This window comes from Crinia signifera, chromosome 3, assembly GCF_055691185.1.
Source record: "Crinia signifera chromosome 3, ASM5569118v1, whole genome shotgun sequence".
In the NCBI taxonomy this organism is placed as follows: Eukaryota; Metazoa; Chordata; class Amphibia; order Anura; family Myobatrachidae; genus Crinia; species Crinia signifera.
Window position 1 is genome coordinate 253,511,547 of NC_139219.1, and position 21,444 is coordinate 253,532,990.

The 21,444-nt window shown below is 43.3% G+C and overlaps 2 protein-coding genes across 3 annotated transcripts in view; one reads left to right on the forward strand and one right to left on the reverse strand.

Annotated features, from left to right (window-relative positions):
* Window positions 1–1,620: 1,620 nt before the first annotated feature.
* Window positions 1,621–17,701, reverse strand: LOC146064412 (lysosomal amino acid transporter 1 homolog). The gene is made up of 7 exons (XM_083177876.1): window positions 17,342–17,701; window positions 14,945–15,074; window positions 11,688–11,775; window positions 9,970–10,094; window positions 7,509–7,604; window positions 5,486–5,671; window positions 1,621–3,948 (listed from the first exon to the last, which is right to left on the reverse strand). Exons 1-7 carry the CDS (start codon window positions 17,497–17,499, stop codon window positions 3,847–3,849), a joined length of 885 nt encoding a protein of 294 aa, XP_083034002.1. The 5' UTR covers window positions 17,500–17,701; the 3' UTR covers window positions 1,621–3,846.
* A 930-nt stretch (window positions 17,702–18,631) lies between these two features.
* Window positions 18,632–21,444, forward strand: part of VEPH1 (ventricular zone expressed PH domain containing 1) — a 337,859-nt gene continuing 335,046 nt past the window's right edge. For both annotated transcript variants that reach the window (XM_083177879.1, XM_083177881.1), the window contains exon 1: window positions 18,632–18,779. The gene's annotated coding sequence lies outside the window, so the exon portion shown is untranslated. The remainder of the gene's footprint in view (window positions 18,780–21,444) is intronic.

Consider the following 21,444-nt stretch of genomic DNA (forward strand, 5'->3'; position numbering starts at 1 on the left):
CACCGTCAATCGCCGCACAGTGTGTACAGGCCATTACACACTATACTCCACCAACCGTATCTGAATATACTGATAAAGAAAAGCCTTGATCTCTTTGATGGTGGACAGACAGGACCAGCACTACCATTAAAAGAACTAAGTGGTCACCTAGGGTTCCAATAATTAGCGGGCACCTAAAACACTGTAAGAATACCAGCCGCTGACTAAGGGGCTGGTACTAATATCACAAAAAGGGAGAACTCACACTCTGAGGATGTAGTATCTGCTACATGAAGAAACAGTGATGGTGCAAAACTAGAGATGTGCAGGTCCGGATTTACCTGGATCTCAAAACGGGATCTTATTGGCTATACAGCTGTCACATGTTTTGGAGCAAAAACTTGTGACAGTATATAGCCAATAATATCCCGTTTTGAGATCTGGGTAAATCCGGACCTGCACATCTCTACGCAAAAACACAATCCATAACACATTGCACAGTTCAGCATACTATAGCAGCCTTGTACAGAGGTGGTCTTTGGTCTGTAACAGATGTTAGGTACTCTCTCTTAACAAAAAGTACACAAACTTGGTACACTTGCAAACCACACACATTATCATATACCTCTAACTACACTCACCTCTATGAGGTAAAGTACCGCAACTGACCACTAGAGGCCACTCGACACACCAAATTAATCCTTTGTGTTCTAAACGATGTTATAACAAAGTGAAAGCAATTTATGCAAGGACACTGATCTGTTTCAAACTTACTGGGTAAGGAGAGAGGGAGCTGTAAAGACAGATTAGAGGTAGGAGCAGATAGGGACTGGGGGGTGAGGTGGAGTGTTTGTTGGCTAAAAACTGTCACAGCTCAAAGTGAAAGTATATTGCAGAAAACTGAAATCTTGATGGACTTTTAACTGTGGCTCCTACTTTCCAATGGAACAAATGAAAAGTTTCATCAAATCTTTTATTTTATATATGTTTGCCCCATCCACAGGAGAAAGCAATCGCTAAGAAAGACTGATTGACATTTAGCGTGTCTACAAATAGGGCTCCTATTCTTATTGCTTACGTTGCTCCACTCAAAGTAAATAGTTGATGTTTGTACGAAAACTGTCTTGAAGACTCAAGTTCCAAATCCTTTAAAAAAGAGCTGTTAAACAGCAAGTCATTTTAACAAAACTAAAAGGCTTTACAAATATTCTATTTTTATACAACAGGTATCATTTGTACATTTCACTTGTTTAAAAATAGTTACATCTTTAGAAGCTCATTTTCTTTCCATATTTAAATCATGAAATTTGTTTAAACCTCACACATTCCCTAATAAAATTTAGTGAAGAGAAGAAAACACTAGTTTCTAAGAAATATTAAAACCAGCAGTGTAAATGCTTAAATCTGTGTACTATATTGTCAAAATTACATAACAAGTTAGTCAAAATCACACATTGTTTAGTCGCATGTGATCCCAATACATACATGGCCTTAGTATCACATGGCTAAACAGACTGTGTAGACAAGTCTATTTTGACTTAGGGCCTTATTCTGGTTCATTCCTTTTTACATGGACAAAACCATGTGCACTGCAGGTGGGGCAGATGTTACTTGTGCAGAGAGAGTTAGATTTGGGTGGGGTTTTACTACAAAGTGAGATCTATATTGCACTGTAAAAGTAAAAGTCAGTATTTTCCCTGCACAGAAACAAATAACTCACCCAAATCTAAATCTCTCTGCACAATTTACATCTGCACCCCCCTGCAGTACACATGGGTTTGTCCTTCTAAGGAGGAATTTGCCAGGAGGAGTGAACCAGAATAAGGCCCTATATCGCCTGTAGAATGTATTTGGCTTAGGGCTAAATAGCAAGATAGTGTAAATCTAAACTAAATCTTAAGTGCAATAAGCAAAATTGGGTAGTCAAAACTGGCTTTAGCCTGAACCTCACCATGTGTACACATCGTGTAGAAGGACTTGAAAGAGTAGACATGCTTTTATTATGGGACAGACGCAGCTGCATATAATAACACATCCTAACATGGAAGTTCTTACAGCTATGAAATGCAATGCAAGAGCGTGCAGCAAAACCTATATTTTAAGCTTATTAAATGAGGAGTATGGTGGTGGCAGTGGGTTAGGGGATGGGTAAAGATATTAGAAGTCACTTTCTGGACTTACTAAATGTAGAGCAATCTACGGCTATGAGGAGATAGACCCGAAACCAATGGCCACAATTGCACATTAACATAGCCAGAAGGTTTTTATACTAAACTGCTAAGAGGACAATATACATGGGTGCTATGAAGTTCTAGAGTACAGAACTCACCGCCGTTTAGTGAATTTCATTACAAGGTTTAGATCAAATAAAATCTGTGATAACCGCGTGATTGCGGGATTAGCCTATAAAAAAAAAAAAAGTATAGTGTGTGTGTGTGTGTAATATCATACATACAGATGGGAACTGTAACTCACAAAGCAATCATCTGTCTTTTTTGATGTAGGATTAAAGACTATTGTCCTAGACCAGCCAACTCCAGTCCTCGAGAGCTACCAACAGTTAACGTTTTCCTGGTCTCCTCATCAATCGATTACCTTTTTAGCAGATCTAGTGTAGAAGGTTACATTACATAACCTAAACTGATCTACAGATAAGCCAGTGTAATTCATCCATTACTATCTACAAAGCAAACCGCCAGTGTTTAAAGTCTATATACTCAACTTCTAAAGACCGGTACTTGTTTCCTAGAACGGCACCCACTACACCAATTGCTTAGAGAGCTATTCTGCGTAAAAAAAAAAAATCTCATGGCATGGTCCATTTTAGTGGCATGCGATGCGATTTTTTTAGTTAATTTAACATAACTGCTCTTCTGTCCCCATGCCCATCTCATCACATGGCATTGCACCTCCCGCAAAATCTGGGGTGCCATGCCAGACACTTGTATGGCATGCAATTAAGTTTGAATGACCCCCCCACTATCGCCCCCCGAAGCGTGGCAAGTGCAGCGGAATGCGTCTGCCCGACCTTTTCATTCCGCCACTATCCACGTCGGCGTAGAGTTGATTTTATATAGTGTGGCGAGCGCAGCGAGCCCCGCGAGGGGATGCGGATCCATGTAAAGTAATCCGCGTCCGCTCGCCACGCTTCGGGCTTGGTGGCTCGCTGCACTATACAAAGTCAACGCCACGCCGATGTGGAAAGTGGCAGAATGAAAAGGTCGGGCAGACGTGTTCCGCCACCCCTCGCCACGCTTCAGGGTGGCGTGGATAGAGGGGGGTCATTCAAACCTAATTGCATGCCATACAAATGTCTGGCATGGCACCCCAGAAAATCGCATGCGATTTTGCAGGAGGTGCGATGCCATGCGATGAGATGGGCCTGGGGACATAAGAGCAGTGAATAAATGAAAAAAAAAAAAAAAAAATCGCATCACATGCCGCTATAATGGCCCATGCGATGCGATTTCCCGGTGCCGTACATAGGGAAAGTGGGCGCCGTGCTAGGAAACAAGTACCTAAAGACCTATGACCTGTCAGTTTATTCTGTGCAGAAAGACCAGTTACTAATGAACTTCTGATATGAAATCCATAGTTTATCATTTGCCTCAGTTGGCTAGAAAGAAAGGAAATATACAAATATTAAACGTACAAAAATAGTCACCAGTCATACATTCTTAAAGAATAAATAATAATAAAACCTGTTGTTTTTGGAAACCAGTCTTTGGGATCCAGATGACAGGTTAACAGCACCATTAATCTCAATACAAAAAAAATAATTCCTCTAAACTTTGGACCCTTGAAACCATATAATTCCAAACAAAAATTTGAGAGAAAAAAAAAAAAAAGAGAAATGAGAATTGAGATTTAAGCATCCTCTTCATCCACAAGCAACAGCTCCACCTCCAGTGCCAGTGAGTTGGAGACTGTGGTCTTGTGCTTTCGATAAAAAAGGAACTGTGCAGTCATCTGGTAATTTTTCAAAAGTTGAGGAAATTAATACTATTAAATATACAGTACAACAGAAATATTTAAACAATTGTTCAACAACATGACACACCACCTTCCTCTGAACTATTCCCAATATCTATAGTGCAAATACATGTAACAACTTCCCCCCTCCCACCCCAGGAAGTGGTAAAAAGGAGGGGCTCGGCCAATCAGAGTAGTCTGGCACCAACTGGCTTTCTCCGCATTGCTCTATAACTGGAGCCATACATAGTGGGCAAGCGGGTCCTGCTGGAAAGGAGCCCGCACAAATGTTCCTATGGGTCCACCCTCATACGCAGGGGGTGGGTGTGTGTGTGTGTGTGTGTGGGGGGGTGACGGTGTATCCTACCACAGCATGCTGCAGATGAACAAAATTACAAGATTTCAATGCGTAAATATGGATCTGGCCAAAACACTGTCTGTGACACCACAGAACCTCCTTCCGGCTAGACGGATCCATCTGGACAGGACCCGCTTAGCGGATGTGTGGCCCCAGCCTAATTAGGCAAATTCATTCTTGTTGTGACACCACTAGGAGCAAGATACTGTATGTTGCTCAATGAGGGTTTTTTTTTTTTAAAGCTCTGTAACATAGAAACATAAAATTTGACGGCAGATAAGAACCATTTGGACCATCTAGTCTGCCCCTTTTTTTACCCTTCAGGTAAACTCAACCCTTTTAAATCCTTATTTCTTTGTAAGGATATTCATATGCCTATCCCAAGCATGTTTAAAATGTTCTACTGTCTTAGACTATGCCACCTCTGATGGGAGGCTATTCCACTTATCCACTACCCTTTCTGTGAAGTAATTCTTTCTAACATTTCCCCTGAACCTACCTCCCTCCAGTTTCAGGGCATGTCCTCGTGTTCTATTACTTTCCTTTGAAGAAAATTTCCCTCATGTACTATGTTAAAATCCTTGATATATTTGAAGATTTCTATCATGTCCCCCCCTTTCCCTTCTCTGCTCCAAACTATACATGTTAAGATCTTTTAGTCTTTCTAGGTAAGTTTAGTGATGTAGGCCATGCACCATTTTAGTTGCCCTTCTTTGTAGACTCTCCAATGCATTTATATCCTTCAGAAGATATGGTCTCCAACACTGGACACAGTATTCCAGATGAGGCCGTACCAATGACCTATAAAGTGGCATTATGTCTTTTTTTCTGCTATAAACAATATCAGTAAAAAAAAAAAAACCAAGTATAATTAAAAGCTAAATAAGGTTTTCAGAGTTTTTGCTTTTCTTAAAAATGGTTGTTGTAAGTGATTTTTTCTTCAATTATTGGGGGAACTATATGTTCCAGACTGTTAGTTCATTAGACAGCAGCTTGCCCAAGGATAAAAGTTTGTCCTATTACCGTGGCAGCCACTGTAGTTGGGTTTGCTAAAAAGAACACCAGTGCAATGAAGCACTGGAATGTTTAGACCTTTGTGTGTTTTTAAAATTCAGAACAAGAAAAATATACTTTGAGACAACGTAAACAGGTATTACCTAAACATAAAAAGGATACAAAGAAGTCAAGTACAAGAACACCAAAGCTTCCAATAAGCCAAGGCAAATGGTGCAAGATGTATTGGTTCTTATTATGTACAACAGCCGGTAACTTGAGAAGAAGGCTCAGCCCATATGTAAAGTTTCCAAGCATTGCCAAGGCAAACAACATGTAGGAAGTGCCTTCTGTCGATTTTCTTTGGAACTGCAGAAAGAGTTACTGTACGGTCAACATATTGTAGGAATTTACCTGTAAAAAGCTTTTAGTTCAATGTGATACTCTAACCATTTTATAACCACAAATTTTAAGTTTTCTGTTATGTGACAAACATTCAATGTTATAATTATAAGTGAGCTCAGCCTTTGCCTTTCTGTTAGCATAAAACAAACAATCACTGGTTTTAATTTTATATATAAAGGCCCATACACACTGGGCGATTTTGAGCTGAAAGCCGCTCAAAACACAGCAAGTTTGAGCGGCTTTCAGCTCAAAGCCGCCCAGTGTGTACAGGCCGGCGATGAGCTCTCCCACATCATTGCTGGGAAAGCCGCTTGTATTACCAGCAGATGAGCGGCTTTGAGGACGGTTTTGCATAGTGCTGCACTATGCAAAGCCATCCCCCCCCCCCCGCTGACCGCACCGGGCAGGGGAGGGAAGCGGCTTTCCCCACATCGATGACAGCAGTCATTGCTGTCCATACACGCTGGGAATAATCGGCCAGTGTTTATGGACCTAGATAAATATAGTAACACGTTTAAGAAGAAAACTAAGGAAAATTTAAAAATAGCCATTCAACGCATAGTTGTGAAGGTTCATACACACAGAGTTGCTTTCCTCTTGCCCAGCGATGTCATCAGGGGGCGGACGGCTTTGCATAGCGCAGCGATATGCAAAGCCGTCCACAAAGCCGCTCATCTGCTGGAAATACAAGCAGATTAGCAGGTCTCCTGGCGATGATGCAGGAGCGCGCATCACCGCTCACCCTCGGGACATACACACTGGGTGGTTTTGAGCTGAAAGCCGCTCAATACACCAATATTAATCAGCTTGTATGGGCGTTTAAACTAGGAATTTTCCACTAGCGATTTACGATAAACAACCAAGCATGTACTGTTCAAAAGACCACCACCCCTGGAATCAGTTGTTTAAAATAATTACACTGACCATTCATGTGCCGGGAACACCTGGAACATGAAATTCAGTGGAGGAAAAAAAAAAAAAAAAAACACACACCACAAACTCCACAAAGTCCAGCCTCAATCAATTGCAGTAATTAACCACAGCTTAACTGGTCAGCTCGGTTTAACAACTTAACTTTAAGGCAGTACTTAACGCAGATTTCTGTACGAGCCCGAGAGAGGTCTGAAATCCATAGTAAGTGCACTTTTCCCATATTATAAAGCTGGGTACACACTGGGCAATATATCAAATGCGGCCATGGGTCGTTAATGACCCTCCCTCTTCCATAGTCTGTAGATGCAGCTTGATCTGACAATACAATATAGTCAGCAGCTGCATTTATGTAGTGGGTGACTTAACCAACCGATATTGTGAACTATACTCACTCAGTGTGTATGCTCTATATCGTTCTCCCATGACTCCCATGATGGTTAACTGGGCAGGTATCGCCCAGTGTGTACCCAGCATAAGGGTTAACGCGCAACTTTCAGTCCAAGAAAAAGTAAAATGACTGCAGTGAAGTAAATCTGGCTATTAAAACAATTGTTCAACATGAATTTGCAACTGTGGTAGAACCCAGGGAATAACCATAACCAGGAGAATCACCGCAGAGGTAATCAGCTCTTGCAGCAAGCTCCGGCGACCAGCGATTAGAACGGGGCTGAAACCGGAAGTGCGCACCCAGGGCACACTCCCATCACTGGCAATATGGTCGCCAGAGACCATATTTCCAATGATTATAGCCCATATCACTGCCGTGTGTACATGGCTTTACTTAGGTCTGTGTTCTATCTATTCACTATAAATGGTCCCTAGTCTGAACAGGCCCTTAAAAGAAATCTACTTAATGAAACATACTTACATTTTTATAGAGTTGTGGGAAACGAGAGCCCAAGTAAAACACAGAAGAAACGTAACCACAAATGAACCCAGACATTTCTGTAATGCCCATAGTGTTCTAAAAAAATTTAAATAAAAAGAGAACATTTATGTTAGAAATGTATATTTGACTGCTTGGTTAAACAATATTGTTATACACAGCTCTGTTAATAAGAACTCATTCAATCTGTTCATAGACATAATGGTCGGTAATTCAGTTGTATGTAAATCAAAATATAATTATCAGGCGCTGGTCCCTTCTAATGCTGGTACAGTAAACAATTTCTAATATTTGTCCAGACTGCTTCTCTCATAAAGAAGTGATTGTACAGTATCTTCTCATAAAAATGTGCAAAAAAACAATTTAACCACTCGGGGACCTAACAGACATTATGGCAGGTATTAAATGCGGCCGGCGAGGGGGTGAAACAGCGAGGATTGCAGAAAACCAGCGATCCTCGCTGTTTAACCCCTGCGCCGGCCGCTCGCTCTATTCAATGTTCTGGGGAAAACCGCGAGAATTCCCCAAAACAGCGAGACCTGCGGCTAATGCAGAAAACTCGCTGTATTTAGCCGTGAGTCTCGCTGCTTCTGGAGTCGCATACGCCAATTCCCCCTCGCTCAAAAAAATGGAGCGAGGGGGAATTGGCGTATGCGGGGGCTGCGTTGAATACTGACAGGGTGAGTGGTGACAGCGAGCAGGAAATCCTGCTCGCTGTCGCCGCTCGCCCACAGCATTGAATACCTGCCATTATGTGTAACTCTTTTTAGAGAGAGCTGTCTGGTCAAATTAATATTCAGACAATTATATAATTTAAGTGTTTTTTGATTCATTTTATTTCCATTAAGGCAAAAAAAAAAAATTTCTTTTAAGAAAATTTGCCTTAATGGAAAGTAAAATAATAAAATGAATAAAAAAAACCCACTTAAATTATATAATTGTCTGAATATTAATTTGACCGGACAGTGCTCTCTAAAAAAAAAGTGTTACACATATGGGCCCTTATTCAGATCTGATCGCAGTACAAATTTGTTCTCAGAATGGGCAAAACCATGTGCACTGCAGGTGGGGCAGATGTAACAGGTGCAGAGAGACTTACATTTGGTTGGGGTGTGTTGAAACTTAAATCTAAATTGCAGTGTAAAAATAATGCAGCCAGCATTTACCCTTTACAGAAACAAAATAACTCACACAAATCTAACTCTCTCTGCACATGTTACATCTGCCTCACCTGCAGGCACATGGTTTTGCCCATTTTGAGAACGAGTTTGTACTGCGATTAGATCTGAATAAGGGCCAAGGTCTCTTATGTAAATCATACTGATCCAAAGTATTACCTATTGTATGTCTTGGAAACACATCCTAAAACATGATTTGATACAAAACAGAGCAGGCTCTTCTAAATGAATTGTGATCATTTCCTTTCTGGCATCGTCCGGGTGGACTTATGATTAAACAAAAGACGAAGAACTGTTTTGTTGGGGCACCCTTATAAATCAGTTTATGTTTAAATATTAGATCATTCAAATAACAAACAATTAACTTACATTAATGTCCAGATTACATGAAAAAAAAAAAAATTAAAAAAAGGAAACGATAAATATGGAAAATCAAAATATCAAAGACTCTATAGACCCAAAGGTCTACCATAGTAAAGGCCACTCATCTCTCCTGGATGAAAAAGGGAACCATTTCATACAGAGATACAAAGAGATACAAACATCCACAACCAGGTAACCTCACCTGGTTTGTCTAACCACCAAGTCAACAAACTAGTGAGTTTAAAGTTACCCAACTAAGAATCAGAAGCTGTGCATTAGGGATCTTACACTGGTGAAAAGAATTAGTAGCAAAATAATTAAGTATTACAATGTAATAGCCCTGCAAAGCGCTCGGATTATATATTAAATATTGCTCCTTGAAATGATTAGAATTTGTAAGTGGGTTTAAATATTTTAATTAAAAAAAAGGGAGGAGGATTGTATTCATCTAAAAACCAGTAATGATGGCTTTAATAAATAGTTATATTTTAAACAAACAAATCTATAAATGGTGTTCTCCTTTAGAACATGCCCCAGCAGGCATCGACCCGCACGTGTTCCCAGAGGAACGCCCAGCATTTTCTTGGGGAGGCCCATGAAAAACACTGGGCATGCCCCATGTCAGGCCCAATGTCCGCCCGTCCCCCCCCCCCCCTCCCGTACCCATGTGAACGTCTTCCGAGTGTTAGTGGATCACCCCCATAATGTGATATTAAGTTAACTTTGTATGTAACACTACATTTAAAAGTTACAATCACCTTCTTTCTATGCAAATACTAACTGAAGACCAAGTGCAAGCTCCCTTGCTTTACATGCCATTCTGAAGATGGAAACCACTTTTTTGGTGCACACAGTACCAATGTGAAGTTCACAATGTTTAATGTAGGTGGTTAAATCATTACCGAGTTTACTTCTAGACCAGTATTCCACTCCAGGTCCTTGAGTAGCAGCTGACCTGGGACTAGAACAGACAGTGTAATGCAGAAAATCACCCAACCTATACAAAGACCTTTCAGGCTTTCACTACCTGCAATGACAGAAGTTTAGAGAATGAGATGCACGAACATCAAACTTCGTTCCTCACTTGAATACCTTGACAATGAATAGTAATAATTACAGACTTCAGCGCATATATAAAATATATATTTTTTTTTTTACAGCAGATTTGTTTTCCTTGACTCACACACAGACATTGCTGAATACAAGATCTCAGTTCACAGCTAAATGTTCTTTTAAATCAGATATGCAAAACTGTGTGGACATGACTCCATAACTTTACTGGTTATCAGCTCAGCTGACTTAAGGGGTGTACACACCGAGCGATCCTTCTAAGTGATTTTCACTACATAGTCAGGGCGAGATTCTGTCACAGAAATGCGGTAAAAACCCCGTTATCGGGGTTTTTACCGCATTTCTGTATTCTCTAACCCCCCTTCGCAGTGTCAGCGCTGCGGAGGGAATCGCCAGAAAAAGCTGGCGATCCCCTGCAGAAGCCTATGGGCTTCTTACCGCAGCGCTGTGTGAGGGATCAGTCACGGATCCCTCCCAGCAAGCCCCGCGGCCGGAGCGTCGGTCTGCGCATGCGCAGAGGGACTCCCGGGTCATAGACCCGGAAGTCCAGCAACGGCGCCGCATCGCAAGGGACAGCTCTTACAGCAAGAGCTGTCCCTTGCGTTAATGACCGCATATTTTAGAGAATATGCGGTCATTAGAAATGCGAATGCCGGCGATACTGGGCTGTGGATTTTAGAGAATCCCGCCCTCAAAATGGCTTAGAAGGTTTGTAAAAATCGCTGACAAGGTTAGCCAAATAGCCCGGACTTATAGAAGACCTAGGTCAGTGGTTCCCAACCTGGGGTACTAGTACCCCTGGGGGTACTCTGCAGACCAGTTGGGGGTACTTGAAAATAATATTGGTAATGGTGGACAATGAAAAGGACTTTTAATGGCTGAAGAAGACCCATTGCCATGGAGACAAACCATGTTGTGTCATATGTCTGACCAGCAATCTACTGGGAGCTTCTTATGCTGCCCTCAGACATCAGCAGTCATCTGCCCAGCACTGACAAAGGTGGAGGAAGCAGCGGCATTAATCCTACCAGTGTTAGTGGGAATCCTGGAGATAATACACAACCAGTGTCTAGAGACAGAAGGGCATGATTCCTAGCTGTATACTACTCCTCCGCTCCTCCTTAATATAAGGACATGCATAAGGATCCGCATACCGCTAAGTACTGTCCATAGTTCAAAATGAGAGAAGGGGGTACTTATCAATAAAAAGCCTAATCGAGGGGTACGGGAGAGAAAAAAGGTTGGGAACCACTGACCTAGGTTATCTCTTCTTTTGATATGCATACGTAATAATAATCACAAAAACAGTAACATGAATCTAATACAGCAAGGAACACCAATACTACATATATTAAGGTGGTCCATTGGCCTTAACCACTGTTAAAATATATTCAAGTTTATAGAAGCCGAGAAGCACTGCATATATATTCTGATAAAAAGGGTGTGCGCAATACGCAGTGTGGCTGATCTATTTTTTTTTTTAATTAAATATCTAGGACTAAAACAGAGAAAGAAAAAAAGAAAATCAGAGTAAAAAAACACAACTTACCTTTAATTTTTTTGTTCTTTAATTTGTAATAGCCAAATTGTGATATCATAATTATATCCATGTTAACATAAAAAATGGCAGTAATAGTCTGAAATTAAAAAAATGCATGCAAACATCAGCATTAAAGCAGTACTGACATTTTTATTATATTAAATTGACACTTACATAACATCAGGATAACTAATTGCACTTCAGAACAGACTAGTTCTAATGCCCCGTACACACGGGTGAGATACAGTATATTGCTCAGCAATACATTGCTGAGCAATATATTGCCCAGTGTCTCCTTTTCATCAGCGACCAGAGATGGTCGCTGATGAAAACGAACCTCTGCTGGGCGAGCCACAGAGGTAATCAGCTGGTAACCAGTGATTATAATGGGGCTGAAAACGGGAGCGCCCACCCGCCCACCCGGCGATTTATCGCCAAGGCACACTCCCATCACTGGCAATATGGTCGCCTGCGACCATATTTCCAGTGATTTCAGCCCCTATTGCCCCATGTGTACACAGCTTTACACAAGACTGGCTATTAAAAGACAGTCACAGGTAAGTGGCCCGTCTCACCAGCTTGCAGTCTGACAGGCTCAGCAATAAATGCTGTTACATGAACCAGATTTGCTTAAACACACAAAAACAAAGGAAAACTAAGCACAAATACCACGTTAATAAAACTACTAGCTTACTTTTTGCAAACGGTTAATGCTAGTCTCATGAGAATTTGTCACATTTAGTTTTGAGCACAGATCTCTAAAATCAGATCACCGACTTATTTGCTGCACAGGCCAGTATCCAATTAGCAGCGGTCATTCTCTCTCACGACACCCACAGCATAATGTTATAAGTAGCCCTCGGAGCCGCGATAAGACATGGGATCAGGAATTTATACCGATCCCATATATTAAAGCATGATCATGGGCCCTTTTTTGGCTGATAAAACAGCTATAATTGGAAAGCGTGATAATGACTATTGGGATAAAAGTCAGGCAATTTTTATCAGCCCAAAAAGGATTGCACCCAATTGCATTACCCCCCCCCCCCCCCCATAGTCATTGCTTGCAGTATAGAAACTGTACATTAACCTACTATTTTTGGCATGGTCATTTGGATATTTGTGCTCATGCCTCAGAGGCATCTCTATTATGAATAAGAGACGGTGCAGATGAATGAAAGCTCCTAAAATCACATTTCATTTTACAAATGTGTACTTGATAAATGCCAGTAGCTTCAATCTCCACTCTTTAGAAGGCTTGACACTTCTCCCCCTAGGTCACGCCACAATTTTCTGACTAGAAAACCACAGGGAAGGATGAGTGACAGCATTACATTGAATGGATGAAAGGGCCCATTCCAATGACACGATGGCATTACCCAGGTAAATCTAGCCTTGCTACTGATACAGTTGTAGGACAAACAGGTCTGCTATAACTGAAGTTACATCTTTTACACGGGAAGCGAGTGTCATGATGCCAGCATTCAGTATACAGACACCAGCATCCTGACAATTGGGATACTGAATGGTAAGATTGCGGGCAGCGTTAGCACGCAGCCAGGGAAGGGGGATTCAGATTTAGGCACTAAGCCCATTAGCATTTTATGTAACTGAAAGCGCCAGGTTCAGCTGCATAAAGTGTCTAAACTCTAATGTATGGGTATCTAAACACCTCCAAGGGGAGGCGTGTACACCGTTGGTCAGTGATTCCCAACCCTGTTCCTCAAGTACCCCCCAACAGTACACGTTTTCCAGGTCACCCGGCAGGTGCACTCATTCAGACACATTTTAAAAGATCTACAGGTGGAGGTAATTATGTCACCTGTGATTCTGTGTGGAGACCTGGAAAATGTGCACTGTTGGGGGTACTTGAGGACCAGGGTTGGGAACCTCTGCCGTAGGTAATGGGAGTTTAAGCAACAATTATATACAGATGGGTCAGGTCCCATCCTTGCAGGGGATGGCGCTGGCGTCGCCAGCCGCCATCCCCCGCCAGCGCCATGGCGATCGTGAGAAAGGGACGCGCGCGCACGAGAGGGCGCGCGCGTCCCCTTCCGACGGCGCTTCCATCAGTTCCCCGGGTCCCCGCCGGCTTGCCGGCGGTAACCCGGGGTCCCCGCCGCCTGCCCGCACCCCCCACTAACCCCCCCTAACCCTAACCCTGTCCGTCTCCCTGAGGCGGAGACGGACAGGGTTTCCGTCGCGCTAGCGACGGAGACTGAGACGCGCGTGCGCGTGAGACGCACGCGCGTCTCAGTCTCCTCGCTGGCGAGGCTGCTGGCGGGTCGCCAGCGCGTACGTTCTGGCGACCCGCCAGCAAGGATGTAGGACATCACCTACTGTAGTTTAAATAGATGCCCAAGGAGAACAAACTGTTCTGGTTTTAAGTGTATCCATGCTTGGCCACCGCTGATTTAAATTAGTACCTCATTCAATATAATAAGCCATCTGTGCCGAGCCATGAATACACTTAAAACCTGGACAGGTAATGCCCCTTGAGGGCCATGTTTGGGAACCACTGACAGAGCAATGAAGTGAAACCCCTATAAAAGTTCTAAAGTAGTTCTGACTGGAAAAGCTAATAAATGCACTTGTAACACAAAATAACCACTTGAAACATCAGGAAAGTAACAGCAAGATACTTGGCAAGCACATATCATTGTCAACGAATATGTAACAAATGTACAGAAATTGTAATTTCCAAAGAACAGCTTTCTCCCAATCGTCATAAATTTCCCTGTAGGCTAAATGACCGCAGAGAATGCTGTAGGCCAGGTACACACCTGACAGATAAGAAACCAGGTTTTATTTAGTTTTACTCATTCTTCCAATCGTAACAATAAACGTCCATGTACAGTAGATAGCTGAGGTGATGTTTTGAAACGTTAAGTAGCTGTCCAGACCATATGAGCCGATGCAGCTGCTCTCTACAAGAAAATCAGCCCTGGGTTTCCCTTGGAAGCTGAAAATTGGCTGTACTGCACAGGGCATATCCAGAATTACTGTTAAAAGCTATTTAAAAGTGAAGAACAACCTGGTGCCTCCTCAATTGTTGTACAGGAGGCATACAATTAGCAGAAGTTCCACTAAAGGTGGGGTTGTGTATTATAATCCCTTCATACTAATGTTTAGTCACAGATTGAATAAGGACAATTTTCGCTAAACTTACATTTAACATTTTGGTGATTAGCTTAGAAGTTATTCTAATTAGCCTCACTGTTATTAAACAGGAAAAATACATTACATGAATGAGCAGATAGACATACCTGAAGTGGTAGCTGTTTGGCCAAATAACAGCCTACAAAGTTTGTGACGTCCCCGCCCAACCAACATAACAAAAACCCAAGTGAAAGGGCCTGATCGACTTTTCCATTCTTGTAGGCAACGTACAGTTGGCTAAATAAAAGCAAAATACAAATTTAAAAATATATATATATGTTATGTACTTTATAATAAATAGTGTTGCACAAGCCATATGCAATTATTACATTTTTCTGCTTAACCAAATTAGGTTAACTGAATGGAAGCCACAGGGGAAATAATAAGGGGATGATTCTACATATAAAGTGTTAACAATTCCTATAGAGAGGGAGGGTGTGTGCAACAGATGTAATCCACCCTTCCAGCAGTAGCTGTGAATGATCAGAAATTAGAGTAATTATATATACACTGTGACTGGTGACTTTATGCCTTATCAGTGTGATAATATGCAGCATAAAGATACAATACTGCCAAGGTTTTTACACAGAAGAGTTACCTAAAGGTTAAAACACACTGTGCGATTTTTAACTATATATATATATATATATATATATATATATATATATATATATATATATATATACACACATACACACTCAAGTATAAGTCGACCTGAATATAAGCCGAGGGACCTAATTTTACAACAAAAAACTGGGAAAGCTTATTGACTCAAGTTGGACCCTCACTCGAGTATAAGCCGAGGGGGGCTTTTTCTGCATAAAAAAATGTTCTGAAAAAGTAGGCTTATACTCGAGTATATATGGTATATAGCCAAAATCGTAAGAAAAGTTATCCAAAATTGCTGAGTGTTTGTACTGCTTGTGATACCGCTGCGTGGCACCGCGAGGTCGGTAATGTGAGTAAAAATAGACCGTGCAGGCAAGGCAATTTTGACTATGTTGCATACAGTGAATTTGGCCATATGCAATATCTCACAGCATGTATATTATAGAGCTTACAGTGGTAGGTTTCTACAGTGGAGGGTAGTCTCAGGCTTGAACACCTGGACTAATCAATTAGACACCCTTTTTCTTGCAGGGTAAATTACCATGTTAACAGGCATTAATCCACCCATTGAATCCAGGATAAATTGCAGGATATGGTCAAAGCTACTGAAAACATACTATTTATTGCGGGATTTCATTTCAATGATTTTCAGGGTTAAACCGCAGTGCGCTGATGTTATCGCGATCCGATCACGACCCCCACCCACTGCAGTGGTCAGTTCTGAGATCCTACCTGCAGCAGGTAGGATCTCAGAAAAGACCGACCCGTGGGGCCACGCATCGGATCGGGATCGCATCAAAAGGACAGCGAAATGGCCCAAAACATGGCCAAATTACATACAATCGGTCGAGATTGTATCTAAATTGACTCGTTTTGGGCCATATCGTCCTGGTGTGTACCCCACATTACTTTTACAAGCTTGTAAATCAGGGCATATAGCTTATGTTGGGAATAGGTAAAAAGCAGAACCATACCACACCTAGGAACACCGGACTGGATAGGCTCCAATCATCAAACTCTGCCATTCTGGAGCTAGCAGTGTCCATCCAGGGGGTTCCTGCCCAAACTGGAAAGACCGTGGTTCTCAGACTCACAACCCTGCACAGTTCCAGTTTGGTTAGGTCTAAGGACCTCCTGACATGACAGGGGTGGAGAGAGGAGAAGCAAGGTCAGAAGAAGGGTCCCAAACTGACCCTCGCGGTCTCCCTTCGCTCGCCACGCTTCGGGCACAGTTACTAAAGGCAACCAGTGGTGGCGTGGATAGTGAAGGAGTAAGCCCCCCAGCCTTGTTCCTCCCCCTGGGCGTGAAGGGTCCTTTAGCCCACTACAATTTAACATCTACCGTTCCCAGTCTGCCAGGTCACCCGGCAGGTGCACAGATTTATTCATTACACATTTGAAAAGGTCCACAGGTGGAGCTAATTAGCTCACTTGTGATTCTGTGAGGAGACCTGCAAAACACCCAATATGTGGGTGTCCTGAGGACCACGTTTGAGAACCTGTGCGGTAAGAGACAAAGGGCCAGTTGTACTAAGCTTAAATAGTGATATAATGGAGAGTAATAAACAACCGGCCAATCAACTCCTAACTGCCATGTCACAGGCTGGGTTTGAAACATGACAGGTAGCAGCTGATTGGTTGTTGGTTATTAAAGTCTATCCAGTCCGGCATTCTGGGGTCTGTTCCGGTTTTTAACTACTTCCCTTGTGTTCATTAATGTGGCAGCAAATGTGAAGTCTACAATGCTGAGTGACAGAAAAGGACTGACTGGCAGATTGTACAGCGTATGGAACATTCCCTAATGTTACATAGCACAAGGAATGCAGATTGACTGATGCATACAAATAGGAATGCAGCCTGACTGATGGATACACACACACATAGAAGTAACTTACGGTAATGCCGCAAAGAGAAAGCAGACTATGGAGACCAGACCTATGATGACACTCCAGTACTCCCATACATTCTCCACGCACTGCTCCAGCACATGCCAGATCCACGGGCTCCCGTGGGGACACAGCAGCCTTCTTGCCTCCATCCTAGATACATTCATGGCGCAGAGCAGAGGATCCCGGGGGCGTTGTCCGCCGTTTCCCCTCTCGGACAACGGAGCCCACCGGTCCCCAGCTCAAGCCTCAGAGCAGAGAGGCCCGATAGCTGCCCCGGGTGTCTGCCTGCTTCTTGACAGCTCTGATCGTCACCGGCTGGGAGCTAATCAGCATCTCTGATTGGTCACTGAATCGTAGCTACATGCCCACATGCCCCGTGTCACTACACGTCACCAGACACACACTGTTATAGTGTCCTGGCGCCATGTTGGTGGTGGAGAGATACTAGTACAGCAGTCAGTGTTAGGAGGATGGAATGGGAGGTGATGTAAGAGGAGGGCGGTGCGGCCCAGCCTGCTGATACACTGTATCCTGCTCTGTATTTTGTTTACCTAGGACACGTGAATTATTGCTGCCTGGGCTGTGTATGTTATTCATTGTGAAGCAATGGGAAATGGTTCTATTCAGGGACGTGCAGTCAGGGGAGGCAGTGCCTACCCTGTCATTAATGATTCTACCCTGTCATTAATGATTACAATGATACAAAGAAGATTTTTGTGACACATATTCTGTGTCATAAGTATTTTCTTTATATTAATCTAAACATTTTCAAAGCCACATAATGTTTAAATTGATTTTGGAGGCAACGAAAGCAATGCCTCCAGCTGTCTATTGAAAAATGCTGGGAGCAGGGGGCGGGCAGGGGGCGAGGACAAGCAGATGGCTGTAAAAGCCCATTAAAAAAACCTATTGGAAGCGGCACCGTTACAGGTGCCGCAGTGACAGGGACATGCTTACAGCCACTATAACAGCACGTCCTTGTCACTGAAATCAATGTGATTGGGTACGGCAGGACTGGCGGTGCATCCAGCTGTCCAGTGGCAGAACCCCAGCTCTTGTTGGCCCCCTCCTTCACCGACAGCAGTATATTTGTCCCTTACCGAAGAGAAGCCACAGTCAGCGCAAAAATAAAGCTGCCCGCGCCGGATGCAGCAGACAAATTCATCAGCTCCTGCACACGAGTCACAGTGCAGGAGCACAGGAGTGGCGAAGCCCGGCACATGGATATCAGCGCTCAGCGGAGCCCAGCAGCAGCACCTGTCGGCACATCGCCTCCATGCTGCAGGAGGTTCATGCGTGCACTGTGCACTACACAGAAGGCAGCAGGTGCCACTGCCGCCCCCCGTAGCAGGACCACCAAGTCGCCAAACTTATAGAGCCGGGAGCACGCAGGACTTGGAAGCCGTGCCCCATCGGAAGAAGCATCGGCGGCGTCATAAGCAGGGTAAGGAGCCCTTTCTGAAAACCGCCCCGGAGTAGTTGCTGATTAAGGGGTGGATTTATTATGCTGCGCTGAGGGGTCAGTGCACTATCCTCCTGCGCTAAAGCAGGGGATAGCGCTTCCCCTTATTTATCAAACCCGTTTGACGGGTGGAATAGCGGCGGCGGTGCGGGGGCGCAGGCATAGCGCATGTACATTTTTCTGTACAGTGCGCTTATGACTTACCTTATTTAGTTAAACTGGTGAAGCACACCTGCGCCCATAACGAACGTTCTGCAGACATTGATTAATCCACCCCTAAGTCACCACCCAGGTTAGGTGGTGTAACTGTGGCTGTGAATGGGGGGGATTGCTATATTCATATGGAGCTGCACAAAGTTTGTAATTGGGGGAGATGGTGTTTGGAAATGTTGTATGGGGCTGCACTGGGGTTTTGTTGTATTGTTGGGGGTGGGGGTGGTGTTTTATATGTGTATGGAGCTAAAGGAGGTGTGTGTCGTATGTATAAGAGCATCAGTGTAGTATGTTTGTATAAAAGTGGAGGTGTGAGCGGCAGGGTGTATGCATGTATGTATAAGAGTAAAGGTGCATGTATGAGAGCGGCAGGGTGCATGTATGTATTACAGTGAAGGTGTATGTATATATGAGAGCAACAGTATGTATGTATGTATGTATGTATGTATGTATGTATGAGAGCAGCAGGGTGTATGTATGTATTATAGTGAAGGTGTATGTTTGAGAGGGACAGGGTATGTGTATGTATGAGAGCAGCGGGTGTATGTATGTATGAGAGTGGCAGGGACCAGATGTATGTATGTAGGAAAGCAGCAGTCTTACTGTGGGGTGTAATGGGCATTACAGTGTGTGGCATCATATGTAATGGGCATTACAGTGTGTGGCATCATATGTAATGGGCATTACGGTGTGTGGCGTCATGTGTAATTGGCATTACAGTGTGTGGAGTAATGGACATTACAGTATGTTGTCATGTGTAATGGGCATTATGGTGTGGGGTGTTGGCCAAGTGCCTCACCAGCCATTAACCTCACCGCACGTCACTGTTCTATTGTAGGTCTTATCACCATTCCTGGAATAAAACAATCAGGCATATATATTACATACATGTTTACATTTAGCTGCTTCCTCCATGCACTATGTAGTCAGGGTTCCAGTCGCCACTGGGTTCTAATGGTGCATACGGTTATCGGTTATGGTATGCATCATAGACTGTCTCATGATAGACAGTTATATGTTCGACAGTCACAAGGTCGACAGGGTCTAAAGGATGACATGGTTATATGGTTGACATGGTTAAAAGGTAGACATTGTCAAAAGGTTGAGATCCAAAAGGTCAACATGGAAAAAGGTCAACATGATTTTTTAAATGTTTTTAGGGTGTCTATGTCGACATGGACACTTTCTAAGTGTACCGCATCCCCTCGCCATGCTTTGGCTCGCTGCGCTCTGCACACTATTTTATTCTCCCTCCACATTATTTTAGTCTCCCTCGGATGTCTCACATGTTAGGAAATAACTATCTGCATCTCACACAGCCGGGTGCAGAGGAAGAAGAGAGGGGACAGAGTTACCTGGATCCGGCGGAGGGTGGGAGAGAGGCACTGGGCAGAGGGGGACCTAGCTGCTGCATGTACAAAGCTGGCAGGGCGCGGACGGAGGTGCCGGGTGGACGAGGGACGGAACGACAGCTGCTGGGTTGATTGGGCAGAGGAAGGACGGAGCTCCCGGCCTCCCGCTGCCGCAGACGGGCACTTAGGGGACGGAGCCCTTTATGCTGGGAGCTCGTGTAACGTGTAATGCGCTCCCCCCGTTCTAATAGGTAACATGTTTGCGCTAGTAAAGTTTCGGCGGTGACACTAAAAGCCGGGTGCACAGGAAACTGCCGAGTGGAACGCATAGCGGTGGGCGTGCGTTCCACGATAGATTTAGGCTGAACCGGCTTATATTATACAACCTTGTGAAAAACTTTTCGGCCCAGCCTTATCTTAACATAGCAGTATTCAGCCCCATTTATTCATTAATTTCTATTTTTCATATTTAAGACCATTTTAGCTCTTTATTAAAACCAGAAGTACAGTAGGTCTGGGTCGGTTTCCCTATTTAAGGGATAGTTAGCACACTGGGCTTTTACTTTCTGCCAGTGAAGGAGCCGGTGATATTGCTACACTGTGGTAAGTGTATACTTGTGAGGTTTACATATTGCTACTTTGTTAATGAAGACCTGCTATACTGCACACATTTGTTGAAATGAATCTCTAATGTGTTTAGGAGAAACTGAATTATTTTCTGATACTAAAGGCCTTATTCTAGTTCACTCTTAGAGGCAAATTCCTTCTTAGCTGTACAAAACCATGTGCACTCCAGGTAGGGCAGATGTAACGTGCAGAGAGAATTAGAGTTGGGTGGGGGTTTTCTTCAAAGTAAGATCTATATTACAGTGTAAAAATAAAGCAGTCAGTATTTTCCCTGCACAGAAACAAAATAACTAACCCAAAGCTAAATCTCTCTGCCCTTGTCACATTCGCCCCCCTGCAGTGCATATGGTTTTGTACAGCTAAGAAGGAATTTGCCTCTAAGAGTGAACTAGAATAAGGCCCTAAGTACTTAATATTGTGAATATGGTCACCTCTTGCATAGTATGACCTCTATA

What these genes read in the sequence shown, in the direction of transcription:
- LOC146064412 (XM_083177876.1), bottom strand. Translation starts at nt 17,499, where the DNA reads ATGAATGTATCTAGGATGGAGGCAAGAAGGCTGCTGTGTCCCCACGGG. An exon ending in TCCCACAACTCTATAAAAAT is followed by an intron (nt 5,672 to 7,508) that starts GTAAGTATGTTT and finishes CTCTTTCTGCAG; the next exon opens with TTCCAAAGAAAATCGACAGA. An exon ending in TTCTTGTACTTGACTTCTTT is followed by an intron (nt 3,949 to 5,485) that starts GTATCCTTTTTA and finishes AAAAATTACCAG; the next exon opens with ATGACTGCACAGTTCCTTTT.